The 16,278-nt window shown below is 45.6% G+C and overlaps 1 protein-coding gene across 2 annotated transcripts in view; it reads left to right on the plus strand.

The window, feature by feature from the left end:
• Arel1 (apoptosis resistant E3 ubiquitin protein ligase 1) overlaps positions 1-15,326 on the plus strand; it is a 54,559-nt gene extending 39,233 nt beyond the window's left edge. For both annotated transcript variants that reach the window (XM_038336064.1, XM_038336065.1), the window contains 14 exons: positions 170-350; positions 546-793; positions 2,632-2,709; positions 3,894-4,035; positions 4,131-4,252; positions 5,253-5,328; positions 5,784-5,893; positions 6,786-6,965; positions 7,402-7,527; positions 9,182-9,311; positions 9,392-9,450; positions 12,100-12,189; positions 12,588-12,763; positions 12,870-15,326. In XM_038336064.1, coding sequence (XP_038191992.1) covers positions 170-350; positions 546-793; positions 2,632-2,709; positions 3,894-4,035; positions 4,131-4,252; positions 5,253-5,328; positions 5,784-5,893; positions 6,786-6,965; positions 7,402-7,527; positions 9,182-9,311; positions 9,392-9,450; positions 12,100-12,189; positions 12,588-12,763; positions 12,870-12,972 — 1,821 coding nt within the window. In that variant the 3' untranslated portion in view covers positions 12,973-15,326. The remainder of the gene's footprint in view (positions 1-169; positions 351-545; positions 794-2,631; positions 2,710-3,893; positions 4,036-4,130; positions 4,253-5,252; positions 5,329-5,783; positions 5,894-6,785; positions 6,966-7,401; positions 7,528-9,181; positions 9,312-9,391; positions 9,451-12,099; positions 12,190-12,587; positions 12,764-12,869) is intronic.
• The last annotated feature ends 952 nt before the right edge of the window (positions 15,327-16,278 follow it).

Genomic DNA, 16,278 nt, shown 5'->3' on the forward strand with positions numbered 1-16,278 from the left:
TCCTCCATGTGCAGGAAGCCCCCCTCCCAGCTCCTGTCTTCCCCCTGACTTCCGAGCCGTCTCGTCTTTATTTCATAGTGCATGTGTGCTTAGGAAGTGTGAGGCATAGGTTAAAGGAGCCTGGGCAAGCTCTTGTGGAGCATATGGAGTCACACTTTGCTTCCTGTAGCTCGGTGCTCAAGAAGACAAGAACAATGAAGTCTCATTTGAGAAGTCGGTGACATCCAACAGGCAGACATGCCAGGTTTTCCTGCGACTCACCCTGCATTCTCGAGGTTGCTTCCATGCCTGCATCTCATACCAGAACCAGCCCATCAACAATGGCGAATTTGACATGATTGTCCTTAGTGGTGAGCTGAGAGCGGTGACTTGGTCCTTTCCCAGCCCGTTTCTTCCTCTTATGTCTGCTCTTTGCCCACCCCACAAACATTTGATAGATGAGCCACATTTACCTTCCTGCCCTGCAGTACACTAAGTGACCACCGGCAGCTCGTTTGTCCTCTCTCGATTTCTATGTCAAGCTTCATTCATTCTTTCCGCTTCAGAGAATGAGAAGAATATTGTTGAACGCAACGTGTCCACCTCCGGGGTGAACATCTACTTCGAGGCTTACCTTTACAACGCCAACAACTGCTCAGGTGCACCGTGGCATCTTCCTCCCTTGCACATGAGCTCCTCTCAGCGCCGGCCCTCCACTGCTGCTGAGGAGGACGATGAAGACTCACCCTCCGAGTGCCACACCCCTGAGAAGGTGAAGAAACCCAAGAAGGTGTACTGCTATGTGTCACCAAAGGTTGGCGCTCCTATTCTTACCTTTACATCTCCCACCTGCGTCTATATATGACATGCATTTAGTAACAAACACCGTAAAGTAGCAGTCTGAGTGTTGGTAGAGCAGTCATCTACTTGTAGGGTTTTTGGGACACTACAAGAGGCTTCCTAACGTGGAACAGAAGGTTGTGTCCCCTCTGCTGCTGCAGGAGTTGGCTTTGTACGAGGGCAGATCTCTACCAGAGCCTATGTCTCTCGGCACTGTTGAATACCTGCACATTCTGTCCTGTAAATGTTTTGGGGAATGATTGTCTAGGGTGTGGCTGTCAGGATTGTAAAGAAGGCCATTTTCGACCAGTAAGTCCTCAGTAGGATAAAAATCCCCGTTGGCCCCTTGTGCTGTATTGAAACAATTTGCTCTTTCATTCTGTGATAATGTCAAACAACATTAAATGATTGTCACTAACAGGCTTCAAGACTGTAAGAAAGAGGGCTGGAGAGATGGCTCAGTGGTTAAGAGCACTGACTGTTCTTCCAGAAGTTCTGAGTTCAATTCCCAGCAACCACATGGTGGCTCAAAACCATGTGTAATGAGATCTGGTGCCCTCTTCTGGCCTACAGGCAGGATACTGTATAAATAAATAAATCTTTAAAAAACAAACAAACAAAAAGACTGTAAGAAAGAGCTTGGCAGAGACAGTAAGGTGAACTTTCCAAGCCCTGGAGTTCAGGGTACCTTGTTGGAGGCTCTTTTTTGACTGTTCATGTTTTCTTTGTGCAGTCCTCACGAGAATGAGACTATTGGAGCATTCTATTGCATCCTTTAGTCTCATAGTCAAAGCAGGGCTCAACTTCCCTTGTGCTTCCTAATCTTCTTCTGGATGCCCTCTTTATTTACAAATCTAGCTTTCTTGTGTAGTGGAGGGTGGCAGTGAGGTGACTGAGTGGGGGGAGAAATTACAATGCATCAGCCCTGAATTCATCATTGCTAAAATAGGCAAACTGTTTCCTCTCTTTAGTTTGGTTGGAAGTTTTCTTTAATAAGCATTAGTCTTTAAGTCATAAGGGAAAGTGTAGGGGCTGGGATGTAATTCAGTGGTAGAACATGCCTATAGCATAGGAGGGGGCAGTCCCAAGCACTAAAAAAAAGGGAACATGTATGACACACATTCACATAACAGATTAAAAAAAATCATGTATTATCTTTTCTCCTTTTATAAATGGCATAAGAAGAGTCTTCCTTGTTCTCATAGTTTGGTATCTAGATGGACTTTTGTGTGAGATCCCACTGTGTTTCTCTCCAGCCCTTCTTCCTGTCTCCCCATCCAAACAGGGCAAAAGGACCAGGCATGGTAGCTCACACCTATAATCTCAGCACTCAGGAAGCTGAAACAAGATCACTGTGACATTAAGCACAGCCTGGGCTGCTTCATGAGTCCCAATATAGTCTGGGCTAGGGCATAAAGCCCCTCTCAAACCAAACCACAGCAAATCAACATCAAATAGGTAGGGAGCAGTAGGCATGGTGCCTGTATGTGGGCTTGGGGGTCACTGAGCAGCTGCAGGAAAGAAGGGGTCCTAGTTGTTCCAGGGTGACATGTTTTGTGCTCATAAAGTGAAGACCTAATTCCAAGCATCCCACAATGAGAGTCGGACCTGAGCCTCGTGATGCTGACGTGTGTTTGTGAAATAGCACTGTCAGGTTTGGGTTTGCCTTCCACAGATATATTTATTTTAGTGCTGACTAGATTATCCTTTTGTCATTATGAAAAATACAGACAAGACTTTGCTATTTGCCTTCTAACACCCAAACAGGGCCTCTTATTTATCACTCACTTCATTTTCTGTGTTGGTCCCCAGCAATTCTCAGTGAAGGAATTCTACCTGAAAATCATCCCCTGGCGCCTCTACACCTTCCGAGTGTGCCCTGGGACAAAGGTAAGGGGAACTGTAGGTCTGCCTCCTGCCAAGCATGCCTCAGCTGCGGGTGAGCGGGCCTCAACCTCGGGGTGAGCAGTCTTTTCTTTTTCATTGTTCTTGAAAGTTCTCTCTCTATGCACAGATTCATTTCCAAACAAAGAAAAAGTTGTCCCTCATTAAATGCCATGAATATACGAGAAGTGTGCTACAGAAACTGGATCCTTGACTAGTATATACCAATAGCCATTCAGAATACTTTCCCAGTGTCTCTTGTCTGCAGCAGCATTTTCAAAGGATGTTGATTACTCTGCCAGTCTATGGTCTCCTGGTGCCTAGCTCATTCTATGAGAAGGAATGTTCTCATATATTCAAAAGTTTGTCTTTGTTTTTGTAGTTGTTTTCCTAATTGTTCTGGGCCTAAATGTAAGCTTTGCTGCAGAGGTTTAGGTATATTGTCTATGAAGATGACTTTCTCCAGGTGTATGGAATAGGAGTTGTTCCTATTTCCCTTCTTCATGTCAGAAGGTCTGCAGTATTGCCCAGGATTCTTACTTAAAGGCAGTATCTATGACTCAGATAATTTCAGTGAGAACCTGTGAAGGGACCAACAGTCCCTTCTCAGTGGGTGAAAGTCAACCAAACCTGACTACCTGAGTTGATTTCCAGAACCCATGTAAAAAGCCAAACGTGGTGGAAGCACATGATCCTAGCGCTCATGTGACAGGATGGGAGGTAGAGACAGGAGAATCGCTTGGAAGCTCAAAGGCCAATCAGCCTGCAGTGTTTAGCAAGGCAGAATCAAGTCCTGAAAACTGTCACATAGGCACAGCGTGGGCACACACACTAAAAACAAAGAGACAATTATAGATCATCGAGATAGGGCTCAGCAGCTGGAAGTGCCAGCCAGGTCTAGTGACCCGAGTTCGTTCCTCCAGACCGCTGTGGTGGAAGAGAAGAGTGCCCACAGGCTGTCCTCTGACCTCCGTGTGCATGCGTGGCAGTGCACCATACACATATGCACACATGTGCACTAAGTAAAGTGTAAGAGAAACAAGAGGTATACTCCTGGCATGTACTTGTTTACAAAAGACAGTGTTGCCTTGCTTCTGTTGTTTGTGTAGCAGAGTAGGTATGTGAAAGGCTTTGTTGAAATTAAGGGATTTATAGACAAACATCTCCACTTTCTAAATTTTCTTTGCTAGTTTTCCTATCTTGGCCCTGACCCTGTTCACAAGCTCCTCACCCTGGTAGTGGATGATGGCATTCAACCTCCTGTGGAGCTCAGCTGCAAGGAAAGGAACATTTTAGCTGCCACTTTCATCCGTTCCCTGCACAAGAACATCGGTAAGGGTGGGGAAGGCAGTGGCCCCCGAGGGTGTAGAGCTGGAGAGCAGTGCTCCTCCACCTGTCTATAAGTTGTAATGAACTTTGCTGCTCAGGAGGCTCGGAGACCTTTCAAGACAAGGTGGACTTTTTCCAGCGAGAGCTTCGGCAGGTACACATGAAGAGACCTCATTCCAAAGTCACCCTGAAGGTCAGCAGACACGCCTTGTTGGAATCGGTATGTAGTTTCATCTTTATATGCAAGTTCTTCAGCTAAGGACCTCTTCAATATTTGGCTATATCCTGCAGTGTATCTTTTTAATGAAACATAAATTTCTCCCTTTAAACATATTAGAGATGATTTGTTCTTCTCAAATCGTATCTACTTTTATCATGCTGGATTGGGGCCACTGTACTAGAAGCATGCAACAGAGGGGAGACTCATTATGCCTCAGTTTTCTGATCTGTGCTGATGTAATTCCTGGACAGTCACAGTGTAGGGGGTGGAAGTGGTGGTTAGAGAAGCAGCCTGTTCATCGTCCCTGGGGTAGGAGCTTCCGCTGGGTTAGAAGGAAGTAATTTTTGTTGTCACTCGGGTCAGATAGACATGGGACACCTGATGAGTGTTTGTCTCCACCACAGACATTGGCATGGGTCTGACATTCCCTAAGAGTGAGAAGACTTGGTGCCTGTCCAGAAAGCATTTGTAGTGTTTGGCTCTTGTCGATGTGCCTGGCACCCCCTTTCTCAGCCACACCCCATGTGGGATGGCTCCCTTGCCTTGTGGTGGAAGGATGTCTAGTGGGTAGTCTGTGCTTTGCTGGGAACCAAGACTCCCCAGCTCTTTTGTTTGCGGCTTATCACTTACTCATATCTTTCTAAAGAAAACTTGTATGTAAGGGGTTTTTCATTAATAAAATGAAGTTTATGAAAAAAGAAGAAAGAGAAAAATTGTAACTATCAAATTCCAAATATGATTTCAAATTAGATGGGGTTTTTTTTCCTCCAGTGAGATGTCATGTTGTAGACCAGGCTGACCTTGAACTTGCAGTCCTCCTGGAGATTTGTGTATTTAAATATAAGACAATGTCACTGACGCTTACTTGTGTGCCATATATTGCCTGCATGTAGTAGTTGACTTGGGGCAGTGGTGGTGCTCTTGGGGGTTGGTCTTTAGTAGCTGAGGAATGCCAGCCAGTATTCTGACAGCTTCCTTCCCCCCTCTCTCTCTGTTTTAGTCTTTGAAGGCCACGCGGAACTTTTCCATCTCAGATTGGAGCAAGAACTTTGAAGTGGTTTTTCAGGATGAAGAAGGTTAGTTTTGAGGTTTCATTTTACCATTTTAACTCTCCTTCCTACTCCCACATTTTCCAGAAAATCCCAAACCAGCTCCTCAACCCCTAAAAGGCCCAGTTTCTGTGAGTCAGGAAAGAGGCCTGGCTGTGTGGCGTGATGGAGCGTGGAGAACAGAGACATGTAGGTGAGCTCTTAGTGTTCACACCAGAAGGACAAGAGAACACTGCAGATCCCAGACTGTCCTTGTCCTGGGACCTCTGACCTTCTGTGTTTCTGTTAGTTTAGTAATCAGAATACCTTAAATTCTACAGAAAGAAGTGGGGTTTCCAAAAAATGTCCACCATGCAGGTGAGCTGCAGTGAAGAGACCAGCAGTGGACTAGAAGGCTCAGAGTTGAGTGGTAACTCTAGAAAGAGAAGTAGCAGGAGGTGGAGTCAGCCAGCATCCCTTTTAATTTTCATTGTACTTTTCAGCTTTGGATTGGGGAGGGCCTCGCCGGGAATGGTTTGAGCTAATCTGCAAAGCACTGTTTGATACCACCAGTCAGCTCTTCACTCGGTTCAGTGACAACAACCAAGCACTAGTGAGTCCGTGCCTTCCCCGCGGGTGGGTGGGACAGTAAACCACAGAGGCTCACGCAGCTGACCTCGGAGTCTGACAGCTTGTGTGTTTTGCTCTTAATTTGCTGTTGTTGATCTAATCAAGTTGCCTCCCTTTTATTTGGCTCCATAATTTTCATCTGTAAAATAGGGGGAAAATAGATAGTTGAGCATTTGGCTAAGACATTATATTGCAATGGCTACTTTGCTCATTTATAATAATGAAGCTATTTTCTAAAGAAGAAAGCCTGAGGCAGTTGGTTTCTGTCTTAGGTCTTTACTAGAGAGATGTCAGAAGTAAAGCATCTGATGGCGTTTTAAAAAGTTCTCGTTTAGGGAGAGGCATCTTATCACCTGTACTCCGATCATCCTGTGCACAAACTAACGAAGGTTCTTCAGCAGCCGTTATCCTCTGGCCACTTTAAATTACTCAGTTGTCTGCTCTGTGACCCTTAAACGGAAATTTTATTCCCTTGGGATGGGGTATGAGCCAGATTTCCGTTACTGTAAAAAAATGCCTAAGGCAATCAGCACATAAAGAGAAAGCCACCATCTCACTGCGGCTTCTTAGGGGTCTCAGTCTGTGGTCGGTCAGCCTCCTTGTTTGGGGTCTGTGGTGAGGCGGCACATCCTAGTGGCAAAGCATTACATGATCATTCACCTCGGGGCTGGGGTGTGAAAGGAGCAGAGAAGGCCAGCAGGCAGCCCTCTTCCAGGGTATACCTCCGTAACCTGCGCCCTACTGATGGCATACTGGGCACCTTTGGGGGACATTCCAGGTCCACATTATAGTGGTATGTCGCAGTGGGAGGGAGGACCTTTCCAGAACTGGGATAGATAAATGGTCCAAGGCCTTTCCATGTCTTTCTCTGACAGGTGCATCCTAACCCTAATCGGCCGGCTCACCTGCGCTTAAAGATGTATGAGTTTGCAGGGCGGCTGGTGGGCAAGTGTTTGTATGAATCCTCCCTAGGAGGAGCTTACAAGCAGTTGGTCCGTGCCCGGTTCACTCGGTCTTTCCTGGCCCAAATCATAGGACTTCGTATGCATTACAAGGTAACATCTTAGCTGTGCATTTCCACTAAGACAGTCTGGCCATTGGCTCTGGACTCTTTCCACATGAGCTGATTTTCTAAAGTATTTTTTCCCTTTTATTTTTTATAGGATTTATTTATTTTTATTCTGTCTGTGCGTGTGTGTTGCCTACATGTGTCTACATGCACCAGCTGCATCCCTGGTGCCCACAGAGTCAGGAGGAAGTGTCAGATCTCCTGGAACTGGAGTAGTGGATGGCTGTGAGCCTCCATGTGGGTGCTAGGAACTGAGCCCAGGTCCTCTGGAAGAGTCGCCAGTGCTCTTAACCACTGAGCTGTCTCTCCAGCTTCTGAGCTGATTATTCTTAAGGATGAAGATATAAGTGCTATCAAGCAGTTAAAATATCATTCATGGCAAAAGTGTGTTGATGAGCTTCTGTGTCTTCCTTTCTCCTCAGTACTTTGAAACAGATGACCCAGAGTTCTACAAGTCCAAAGTTTGCTTTATCCTCAACAACGACATGGGTGAGATGGAGCTGGTCTTCGCGGAAGAGAAATACAACAAATCGGGCCAACTGGATAAGGTGACAAAGAAGACCAGGATCTATGGTCCCTACACCCCTGGTCCCTCTAAAGCAGTACCAATAGGACTTTGTGCAGTTAAGGAACAACTACAAAGAACCAAGTGGCAAAGAAGTATGGTTGCACCAGGCCAGTCTGGGAGGCAGACTGTCAGTGATGAGTAGTTGGGATGTAGGTGGCTGCTTCTTAGTTTAACACAATGGCTGTACATTTTTTAACCCCTTTTTTGTTGTTCTTGTCAGGTTTGTTTGTTTGGTTTGGATTTTTGAGACAGGGTCTCACAGTGTAGGTCAGGCTGTCCTGAGTGCTGAGCTTATTGGCCAGATATTTTATTGTTGTTGCAAATGTGCTTTTGTTACATTGTGGAGCTATGCAATATCAAATGATAAAAATGAAGCTAGTCATAATAACAACACATAATTAAACTTCCTTAGGTATGACCACCACTATGAAATAGTTAACAATATGCACTTACAGGGAATATAGCAATGACTGAAAAGATGTGGCAGCTGGGAATGGTGGCAACACCTTTAATCCCAGCAGTTGGGAGACAGAGGCAGGCAGGCAGATCTCTGTGAGTTTGAGGCTAGCCTGGCCTACATAGAGAGACCCTGTCTCAAAAACCAGAACTAAATACTACTGAAAATGATCGGAATGGCCGTTTTCTGTCTTTGTTCCAGTGAGGTCTGTACCTAGCTGGAGTTAATGTAACAGAGCAGCAAGTGAACAGAGCCTTAGGCTTCAGTCCTTGGCCCCAGGGACAGCAACAGCCTGTTCACCAGCAGGATTCTCAGTAGATTAAGAGACTGGAACTTTTTTTTTTTGATACTTACGGATATTATATTACTGCTATAGTTTGGTGCTTTTTTGTGAATAAACATTTCTAGCTATGGCCTACAAAATATTATTAAGATTTATTGTTCACATCAATGTAATTAAAATATTACCAGGACCTTAAAATCTGATCTTGTAACTCATGGAGGCATTCATTCACTTATGGAGACAACTCTGGTTTCCATACATGGAATCTCATTGCTTGGGATGTCCTTGAATGCCCCTCAGTTGTTGTTTAGTGGGTGTATGTGTGTGTTTAGTGTTCTGTTTGTGACTCAGCTTTTCTCTATAGAGATACAAACTGAAGAACAAATAGTTAATAGACTGACGTTCTGTAGCAAGTCGGTATTGGGCTGGAGTTTTGGATGCCAGATCTCCCAGTCTGAAGCCATTGATCTTTCCTTGGTGTACTTGGGAGATAGAAGAATGTGTGGGAATGGCAGTTTCCGCCTTAAATTGCAGAGCCATGAAAGAGCTGCTTTGAGTAAAGGTCATCAGTGGCTTAACTGTAGGAGATGGGTTAAAATATTGCTAACAAGAAATCCTAATATCTTCCTGTTGCATCATTTGCCCCACACATGCGAGAAGACCTCACTTATCACCCGTGTTAGATCATAGCTAGCAGAGTGTGGGAGAAGTGGTGCAGGCCCTGAAGGTTAGTAACAAAAGGTAAAATCAAGTGTGTTAAAAAACCACATGCAGATTAGGAACTTGAGGCTGACACCGAGGGAGTCCAGTCCACTGCTTGCAGGGCCTTCCAGGCTGATACAGCTTACAGTTTGCTTAGCCACAACCTCTCCTGTCTTTTGCCTCCTATTTCAGATTATAGAACTCATGACAGGTGGAGCTCAAACCCCAGTCACCAATGCAAATAAAATCTTCTACTTAAACTTGCTAGCCCAGTACCGGCTGGCCAGTCAAGTGAAAGAGGAGGTGGAGCATTTCCTAAAAGGTGGGACCCTGTCTCCTTGTGCTTAAGATGTCGGTGTGGTACTTGCAGGTGTGGCCTTAACTTGGATACTTTTGTTTCAGGCTTGAATGAGTTGGTTCCTGAGAACCTTTTGGCTATTTTTGATGAGAATGAGCTTGAGGTAAGTGCTTAGGATTCAAACCTGTTTTGTTTTGTGTTATTTTTCATTTACTTGTGTCGAGGGGTTCACAAGTGCCATGTCACAGTTGTGGAGGGCAGAGAGCCACTGGCAGACTTGATCGTCTCCTTCTACCACATGAGTCTCTGGGTTGGACATGGTGATCAGGGTTGGTTGGTAGCAAGTGCCTTTACCTTCTGAGCCATCTCAGCAGCCCCAAGACTGCTGCTCTGGAGAGCAGGCCTTGTGGGCTCCTGCTTGCTGTGCCTTCTGGTAGGCATGGCGACACATTGAGACAGAGCCTGACTATGAAACCAGAAAGTTTTTTTGGTTTTTTGAGACAGGGTTTCTCTGTAGCTTTGGAGCCTGTCCTAGAACTAGCTCTTGTAGATCAGGCTGGCCTCGAACTCACTGAGATCTGCCTGCCTCTGCCTTCTGAAAAAGTCTTTTTTATTATGCAGGAGTTGGATTCACTTTTTAAATTTTTTATTTTATTATGTGTGTGTTAGTCTTTTGTCTGCATGTATTTCTGTGTACCACGTGTGTGCCTAGTGCTTCCAGAAGCCAGAAGAGGGTATTGGGTCCCCTAGAACTTGAGTTACAGACAGTTGTGAGCTTCCGTTTGGATGCTGGGAGTTGAAGCCAGGTCCTCTGGAAGAGCAGCCGTTGCTCTTAACCACTGAGCCATCCCTCCAGCGCTGTATTCACTTGTTACTCCTCTGTTCATTGGCCTTTCCTTCAGCTTTTATTAGAATGTTGAAAGTCATAAAGTGACAAGTATTTATGAAGAGTGGTAGTTAATATTTATCCATCAACTATTATTGATATTAATTGACTATTAAGGAGGATTGCAGTCTTCATAATGTCTTATGACATTTAAGGGGATTATAGTATTTGTTCAGGTATATGTGAACTATGAATTGTGTACTGAGATACCAGAGAAATAGCAGTGAAGAAGACAAAGTCCCGTATGCTAGTAAAAGAGACATCCCACAAGATGGGATTACATTTAAAGTTTAGACCATAACCACTGTGTATATGTCTGTCTGTATGTTTACATATCTATAGTACCACAGTGTGTGAACATGTGTGTATTTACGTATCTGTGTTACTATTTCATGTTTTGTATCAGCCAAAATAGCTATAAGACAGTAAATACCATTTTTATAGTTAGCTGAATTAAAGTCCTTATGAGTCGAGAACAGAACAAAGCCAGTTTGTCTTTACTGTCTGTTGCTCCTCACAGCTGATACCAAAGTTCGGACTTCTGACTTTCCAGGATTTCACGAGGAGTTCATTTCCTGTTAGGGACCTTTTACAGCACTCGGGAGGCAGAGGCAGGCGGGTCTCTGAGTTCGAGGCCTGCCTGACCTACAGAGGGAGTTTCTGGACAGCTTGGGCTATGGAGAAACACTGTCTTCAAAAAAACAAAACAACCAACCAAACACAAAGAAATCCTTTAAAGTTTGTAAGGAAAATATTAGTGTGTCAGGTGATGTGTAATTCTTTTTCTTGTTAGCTGGGCTGTCAGAGAACAATTAAAGCCTTCTGTAATTTTTATCACTTTTTGTGTCTTGAGATATAAAATAATGAATTCTCAGTCTAAAATTTCTAATAGACCTCTGGCCCAGTGCTGATATTTTGGAGCACTGGCGTATTTTGTTTTATCATGAGCATTGGTAAGAGCATATAAAAGAAAACTGCAGTCTCTTAAAGTCTGCTGCTAGTTACTCATTTGCTTGGCATGGTCTTAAAGAAACCATAGCTTCTAGGGCTGATTTTGCTCTCTTTTGTCTCTTTATTAAGAGGCTTCATTCCTTATAGCTATTGGATGGTCTGCTAAGTAACATGTTGGATCTTGAACCAAATTAGGACATCAACAAGATGTTTAGGGCTCTGATGTCATTAATGTTCTCTCTCTCTCTCTCTCTCTCTCTCTCTCTCTCTCTCTCTCTCTCTCTCTCTCTCTCCATACCTTTTAATTTATCTGTTCAAGTGGAAGTGGAGCTAAAGGGAAGTAGAAAAGTTCAATCTATCAAAGGAGGATAGATCCTGAGAGAAAGCACTTATAAGTGGGGCTAGGGATTTTCATCAAAGAGAAAGGGTTTGCCTTTTCTTTTTGGCACTCCTTTGCTAGAACATATACTCGGTTCTTTCCTTTCTTTAATTTTATCCTTTAATTACAAAGAATCTGTAGCAGTTCTTAACTAGGCATGCTCACCAGAAACACCTTTTCAGTTATACAAACTTGTAATCTAGCCCTAGAGATTCTGATGCAATAGACCTAGGACACAGCTACAAGCATATCTGTCTGTCTTTCTTTTTCATTGAGTCTGTGATGCAGGCACATCTAGGGAGCTGTACCGGAGGCCAGAGCAGTCCAAGGGAAGACTCTGCCCACAACCCGCTAAACTGCCTTTAAGCCTGTTTAACAACCTTAGACTGCACCCTTACCCCTGGGCCCCATATCCCGGCTTTTTTTTTTTTTTTTTTTTTTTTTTTTTTTTTAAATACACTGGTTAGGAATCACTGGCCTATTTCAGTTCATTCTGACACTGTGGTCTCACTTTCTGTCTTTCTCCTGGTCTTTCTTTTATCCTGCATTTCCATGTTAGTAGTTACCTGTGTGCCTTTGTCCTTTTGTCTCTTTAGCTGCTGATGTGTGGGACTGGAGACATCAGTGTGTCTGACTTCAAAGCCCATGCTGTAGTGGTTGGTGGCTCCTGGCATTTCAGAGAAAAGGTAACGGGCTAAACGTTCTACAGTTGGATTGGTATCATCTTGTGAGGAAAGGTTTTAGAAGAAGAAAGTTGGCATGTTGACTGGCGCATGGGTGATCCATGTTGGGGAACAGGTGGTTATCCAAGCTGCAAGGAGCTCGGGTCCCGAAACCATTATGTGGACTGTCACTGGGGCAGTGAGTGGGAAATGCAGGTAAACAGAGTGAAGCAATCAGTTGGTGGTTGCTCTTCTGACCCTGTGACAATGTAAGTTCTTGCCAAGGTTGTTGTTCATGCCTCATAGAACTGTAAATGGGAGCATCTACCTCCCCAGAGTATCCTGTTCTTCCTCGAGGATCAAATCCTTAGGATCAAATGGCTGCACACCATATGTGACTATAGCCTTGTATTTTCTGCCAGGTCATGAGATGGTTCTGGACTGTGGTCTCCAGTCTGACCCAGGAGGAACTGGCTCGGCTACTTCAGTTCACAACAGGCTCCTCTCAGCTCCCCCCTGGAGGCTTTGCTGCCCTCTGTCCCTCATTTCAGATTATCGCTGCTCCGACCCACAGCACTCTTCCTACTGCACACACATGGTAGGTGTCTGACTGCACAGAGCATCCCTTGCAGGAGATTCTCTCTCGAGCCCTTGCTCGTGTTTCTGGGAGTGTGAATTAATCATCTTCCTCCTTGTCTTTCCAGTTTTAACCAGCTGTGCCTCCCTACATATGACTCATATGAAGAGGTGCACAGGATGCTGCAGCTGGCCATCAGTGAGGGTTGCGAGGGCTTTGGCATGCTCTGACCGCTCCTGTCACCTGCTTGGCTCCACACTCTCTAGAGCATCTGGACACAGGTCAACAAGCGTAACCACTGACCTTAACACACATAACCACTAGCCAGAAGATACTGCATGCTCCCTCATGTCTGGAGTATTTTGTCATCTACAGCATCGCTCTTACCTCACCCCCTCTGTGTCCACATTTACCACAGGCCACTTGGGTACTCAGTCATGAGAAGAGGACCATGCTGCTGCCATTTCCTTTGGTCCTTTGAAGATCTCTGTAGCTGGATCCGCCTCAGTGGCTGGGAGGAATGGGTGACACGGAGGACTCAGTTCTGTTGGAAAGCTGGTGTGTGAGACCCTGTACACCATGCCTTGTTCCAGCACCCTCTGCTCTTTGGAAGTACCCTTCTTGATCTCACTCCGTGACCAGACTGGCACATGATCCCTTCTGGGCAACCTATCACCTCTTCTCATCACTAGACAGGAGAAGCATAGCTAGAAAGTGGCTCACATAGCCATCTGTGTGTCCTCCCACATAATGGCAGGCACAGTCCCTGGCACTGATGGGGACTGATAAAGATCTCTTTGTGGTGACAACTGGAAAAGACACTCCCTGCAGGCCTTTTTGAAGATGCTCATTAATCTATAAAGAATGTGCTAAGCTTTCTCCTGAGTGTGAGCCAGTGAGAAAGGCAGTCAGAAGGATGTGAAGGATGGCTGTGCTGTGGCCTCCTGTGGCTGTGCTTCTCTCGGGGAAGGGCCGTGTCCGGGCATGTGGATGGCTTGAAGACTATTGATGCTTTTCTCTGAGCTTCTTGTTTGCACTGAAGGTTGCTTGGCCTGACCACTGACCTCCATCTTTATGCAGTCTGTTAAGAGCTGTCTTTAGCATTCTTCTGGTGGAATTGGGGAGCAAAGGACTGGAACAGTAAACATAGCTTATCAGCCTCTCTTTGGTGGTTTCTGGTAGCACTGAGGCAGAAGAACTGCCATCACAGATCATGGTAAGGCCACTGGGGAGAGACATGGTGGAGATCCAGCAGCAGTGAATACCTGGCAGTTCCGGGTACTTGTCAGTTACCAGGAAGGGGAACCAAGCGGGGAGAAAGCTATGTTGGGTTCACCATTACGTGGCGACTGAAGAGAACCTGTCTGTCAGTCTCTTGGAAGATGACCACATGTCCCCTCATTAGTGTTTGAATGAAAACAACAGTAAGACTCGAGATCACATGGACTTGCCAGTTTCTGTCTTTAATAAGGCTTTGCTACAAGCCGCCATTTCTGATGGGTACTCACTCAGAATATTACAAGCCATCTTTATTGCCAAAACCAGCAAGTACACAGAATCCCAAGACAAGGCAGTTGTTGTGACAGTGCATGTCTGAGCCCTTCTGTTCCCGGGGATCATAAGAAACAAGCCCTCCTGAGCTGCTCGGATTCCCGCCGACCTCCTTCGCAGTCATCTGTCCTTTCTTGGCGTGGGTGCTGACCTCACTTGTCCTTGGGGGGCCTCTCCACCCCGGGATCCTCCATGCCACATGGTCACTGCTCTCCTCAGGGACCAGGACAAGGTGCTGCTGCTTGCCCACACTTTCCCCATGGAACACGTACAAGACAGTGTAGCCGTTACCCTGCTGCCTCTCAGGCCCCCGCTGGGGCTCCCAGCTGGGGTCATGGTCTAGCTTGGCTGCTCGGGGCAGATGCTCCTGTCCTGGACACCCCTCCAGAGATTGTGCAGGGGTGGAGTTTATATTTTGGCTAGACCTGTCACTTTAAGCTCTAGTCATGGCACTTCTTCAGAGTCGCCAAGCCCTGCTCTAGCCCAGCTGGGGCAGCTGTATCCCAGGGTGGTCTTTAGGCACCAGAGTCTTTAACAAAAAAAAAAAACAAAAAACAAAAAACAAACAAACAAAAAAAAACCCAAAACCAACAAAAACCCCTTTAGTACTGTGTGGTTTTCTATTCCAGTTTACTCTCCTAACTATCCAGAAGCATTTTTCTCTCTTTTGCATTTTCCTTTACCTTTTTTTTCTAATACAGCTTTGGCACTAGCCACTGTGGGGAAGACATACTAAATGTGGGAGAGATAAAATGATGTGTTATTTCTTGAGCAATTTTCTATTCATATTCCTTATTTTGGCCAGTTTTTCTGTTAATGCTTTGTGGCATAGGCGCTTGGGAGGCTAGCCGCTCTCCCGGCGTTTGGCTTCTCAGTGTCCTTGAAGGAGACAAGTCATGAAATGAAAACCGAGAGTGTCGGCCTGGTTCTAGAAACTTGGCAGAGACCGAGCTCCACTGCACATTGTCAGGTCTGGACGTCTGCAGCTGAAGATGTAAATATTTGTACAGTAAATAAAATGCCTACAAGAGTGCGGGCTAAGTGACTGTTTGAGTGGGGGGTGGGGAGCAGGTTTTGAATAGAAGATGGGAAGGAAAATGTGTAGAGAGGCCTTTATCTGTTATAAGCAGGAGCAGTCTGCTGTGGATAGGGTGTGCACTTGGAGCCCTGGCTGGTCTCCAGTACCTGTCCTTATGCAGGTAGGGCTGCACTACTTGCTATAGATAGCACCCCAGTGGGAAAGTGTTTGTGCTGAGAGCTGGAGGAGGAAACTGAGCTATGATGTGAACAAAGGGTATCTATTATAATCTCTCGGCATTTATGTGTTGTTTTCTATATCATAAAGTCAGCAGAGAAAACTTTTGAATAAGAAGTTAAAACTTTTAAATAAGAGGGGGCCAGAGAGATGGTACAGTGGTTAGGGATGCTTGCTGCTCTTACAGAAGACCTGGCTTTGGTTCCTGGTGCCTATACTGGGCAGCTTATAACCCTCTGTAACTCCAGTTCCCAGGGACCCAGGAACCCAGGATGTCTGCACACACATTTAAAAAAAAATCTTAAAAGTTCAGTCAAGGTGGATGGGTAGTGCATGCCTGTAGTCCCAGCTGCCAGGTGACTGGGCTAAGAGGATCACTTGAGCCGAGGAGTCTGAGACCAGCCTGAGTAACACAGTGATTCCTTGCCTCATAAGACAGAGACCCTTTAAGTATCAAGCAACAACAAACCCCAAACAAAGCAATAAAAGGAAATGCAGAGGCTACATCGCCCTCTCCAGAGTTAACACTGAGCAGTGGCGGCCTTCAGGCTTCCATGTGACTGCGTGTTTAGTTGCGCCATCCTCCACATGCTGCTCGCCCTTCCACAGTTGGCTGCAATCCTCTGAAGCCATCTCTGGCCCCAGGAGAATCTAGCCAGACTCCTGCTGCTGAACCTGATTAACCATACATTCTGAGACTGCCGGATACTCCTGGGCATTTATGACCTGT

The sequence above is a fragment of the Arvicola amphibius genome, chromosome 7 (genome assembly GCF_903992535.2).
Source record: "Arvicola amphibius chromosome 7, mArvAmp1.2, whole genome shotgun sequence".
In the NCBI taxonomy this organism is placed as follows: Eukaryota; Metazoa; Chordata; class Mammalia; order Rodentia; family Cricetidae; genus Arvicola; species Arvicola amphibius.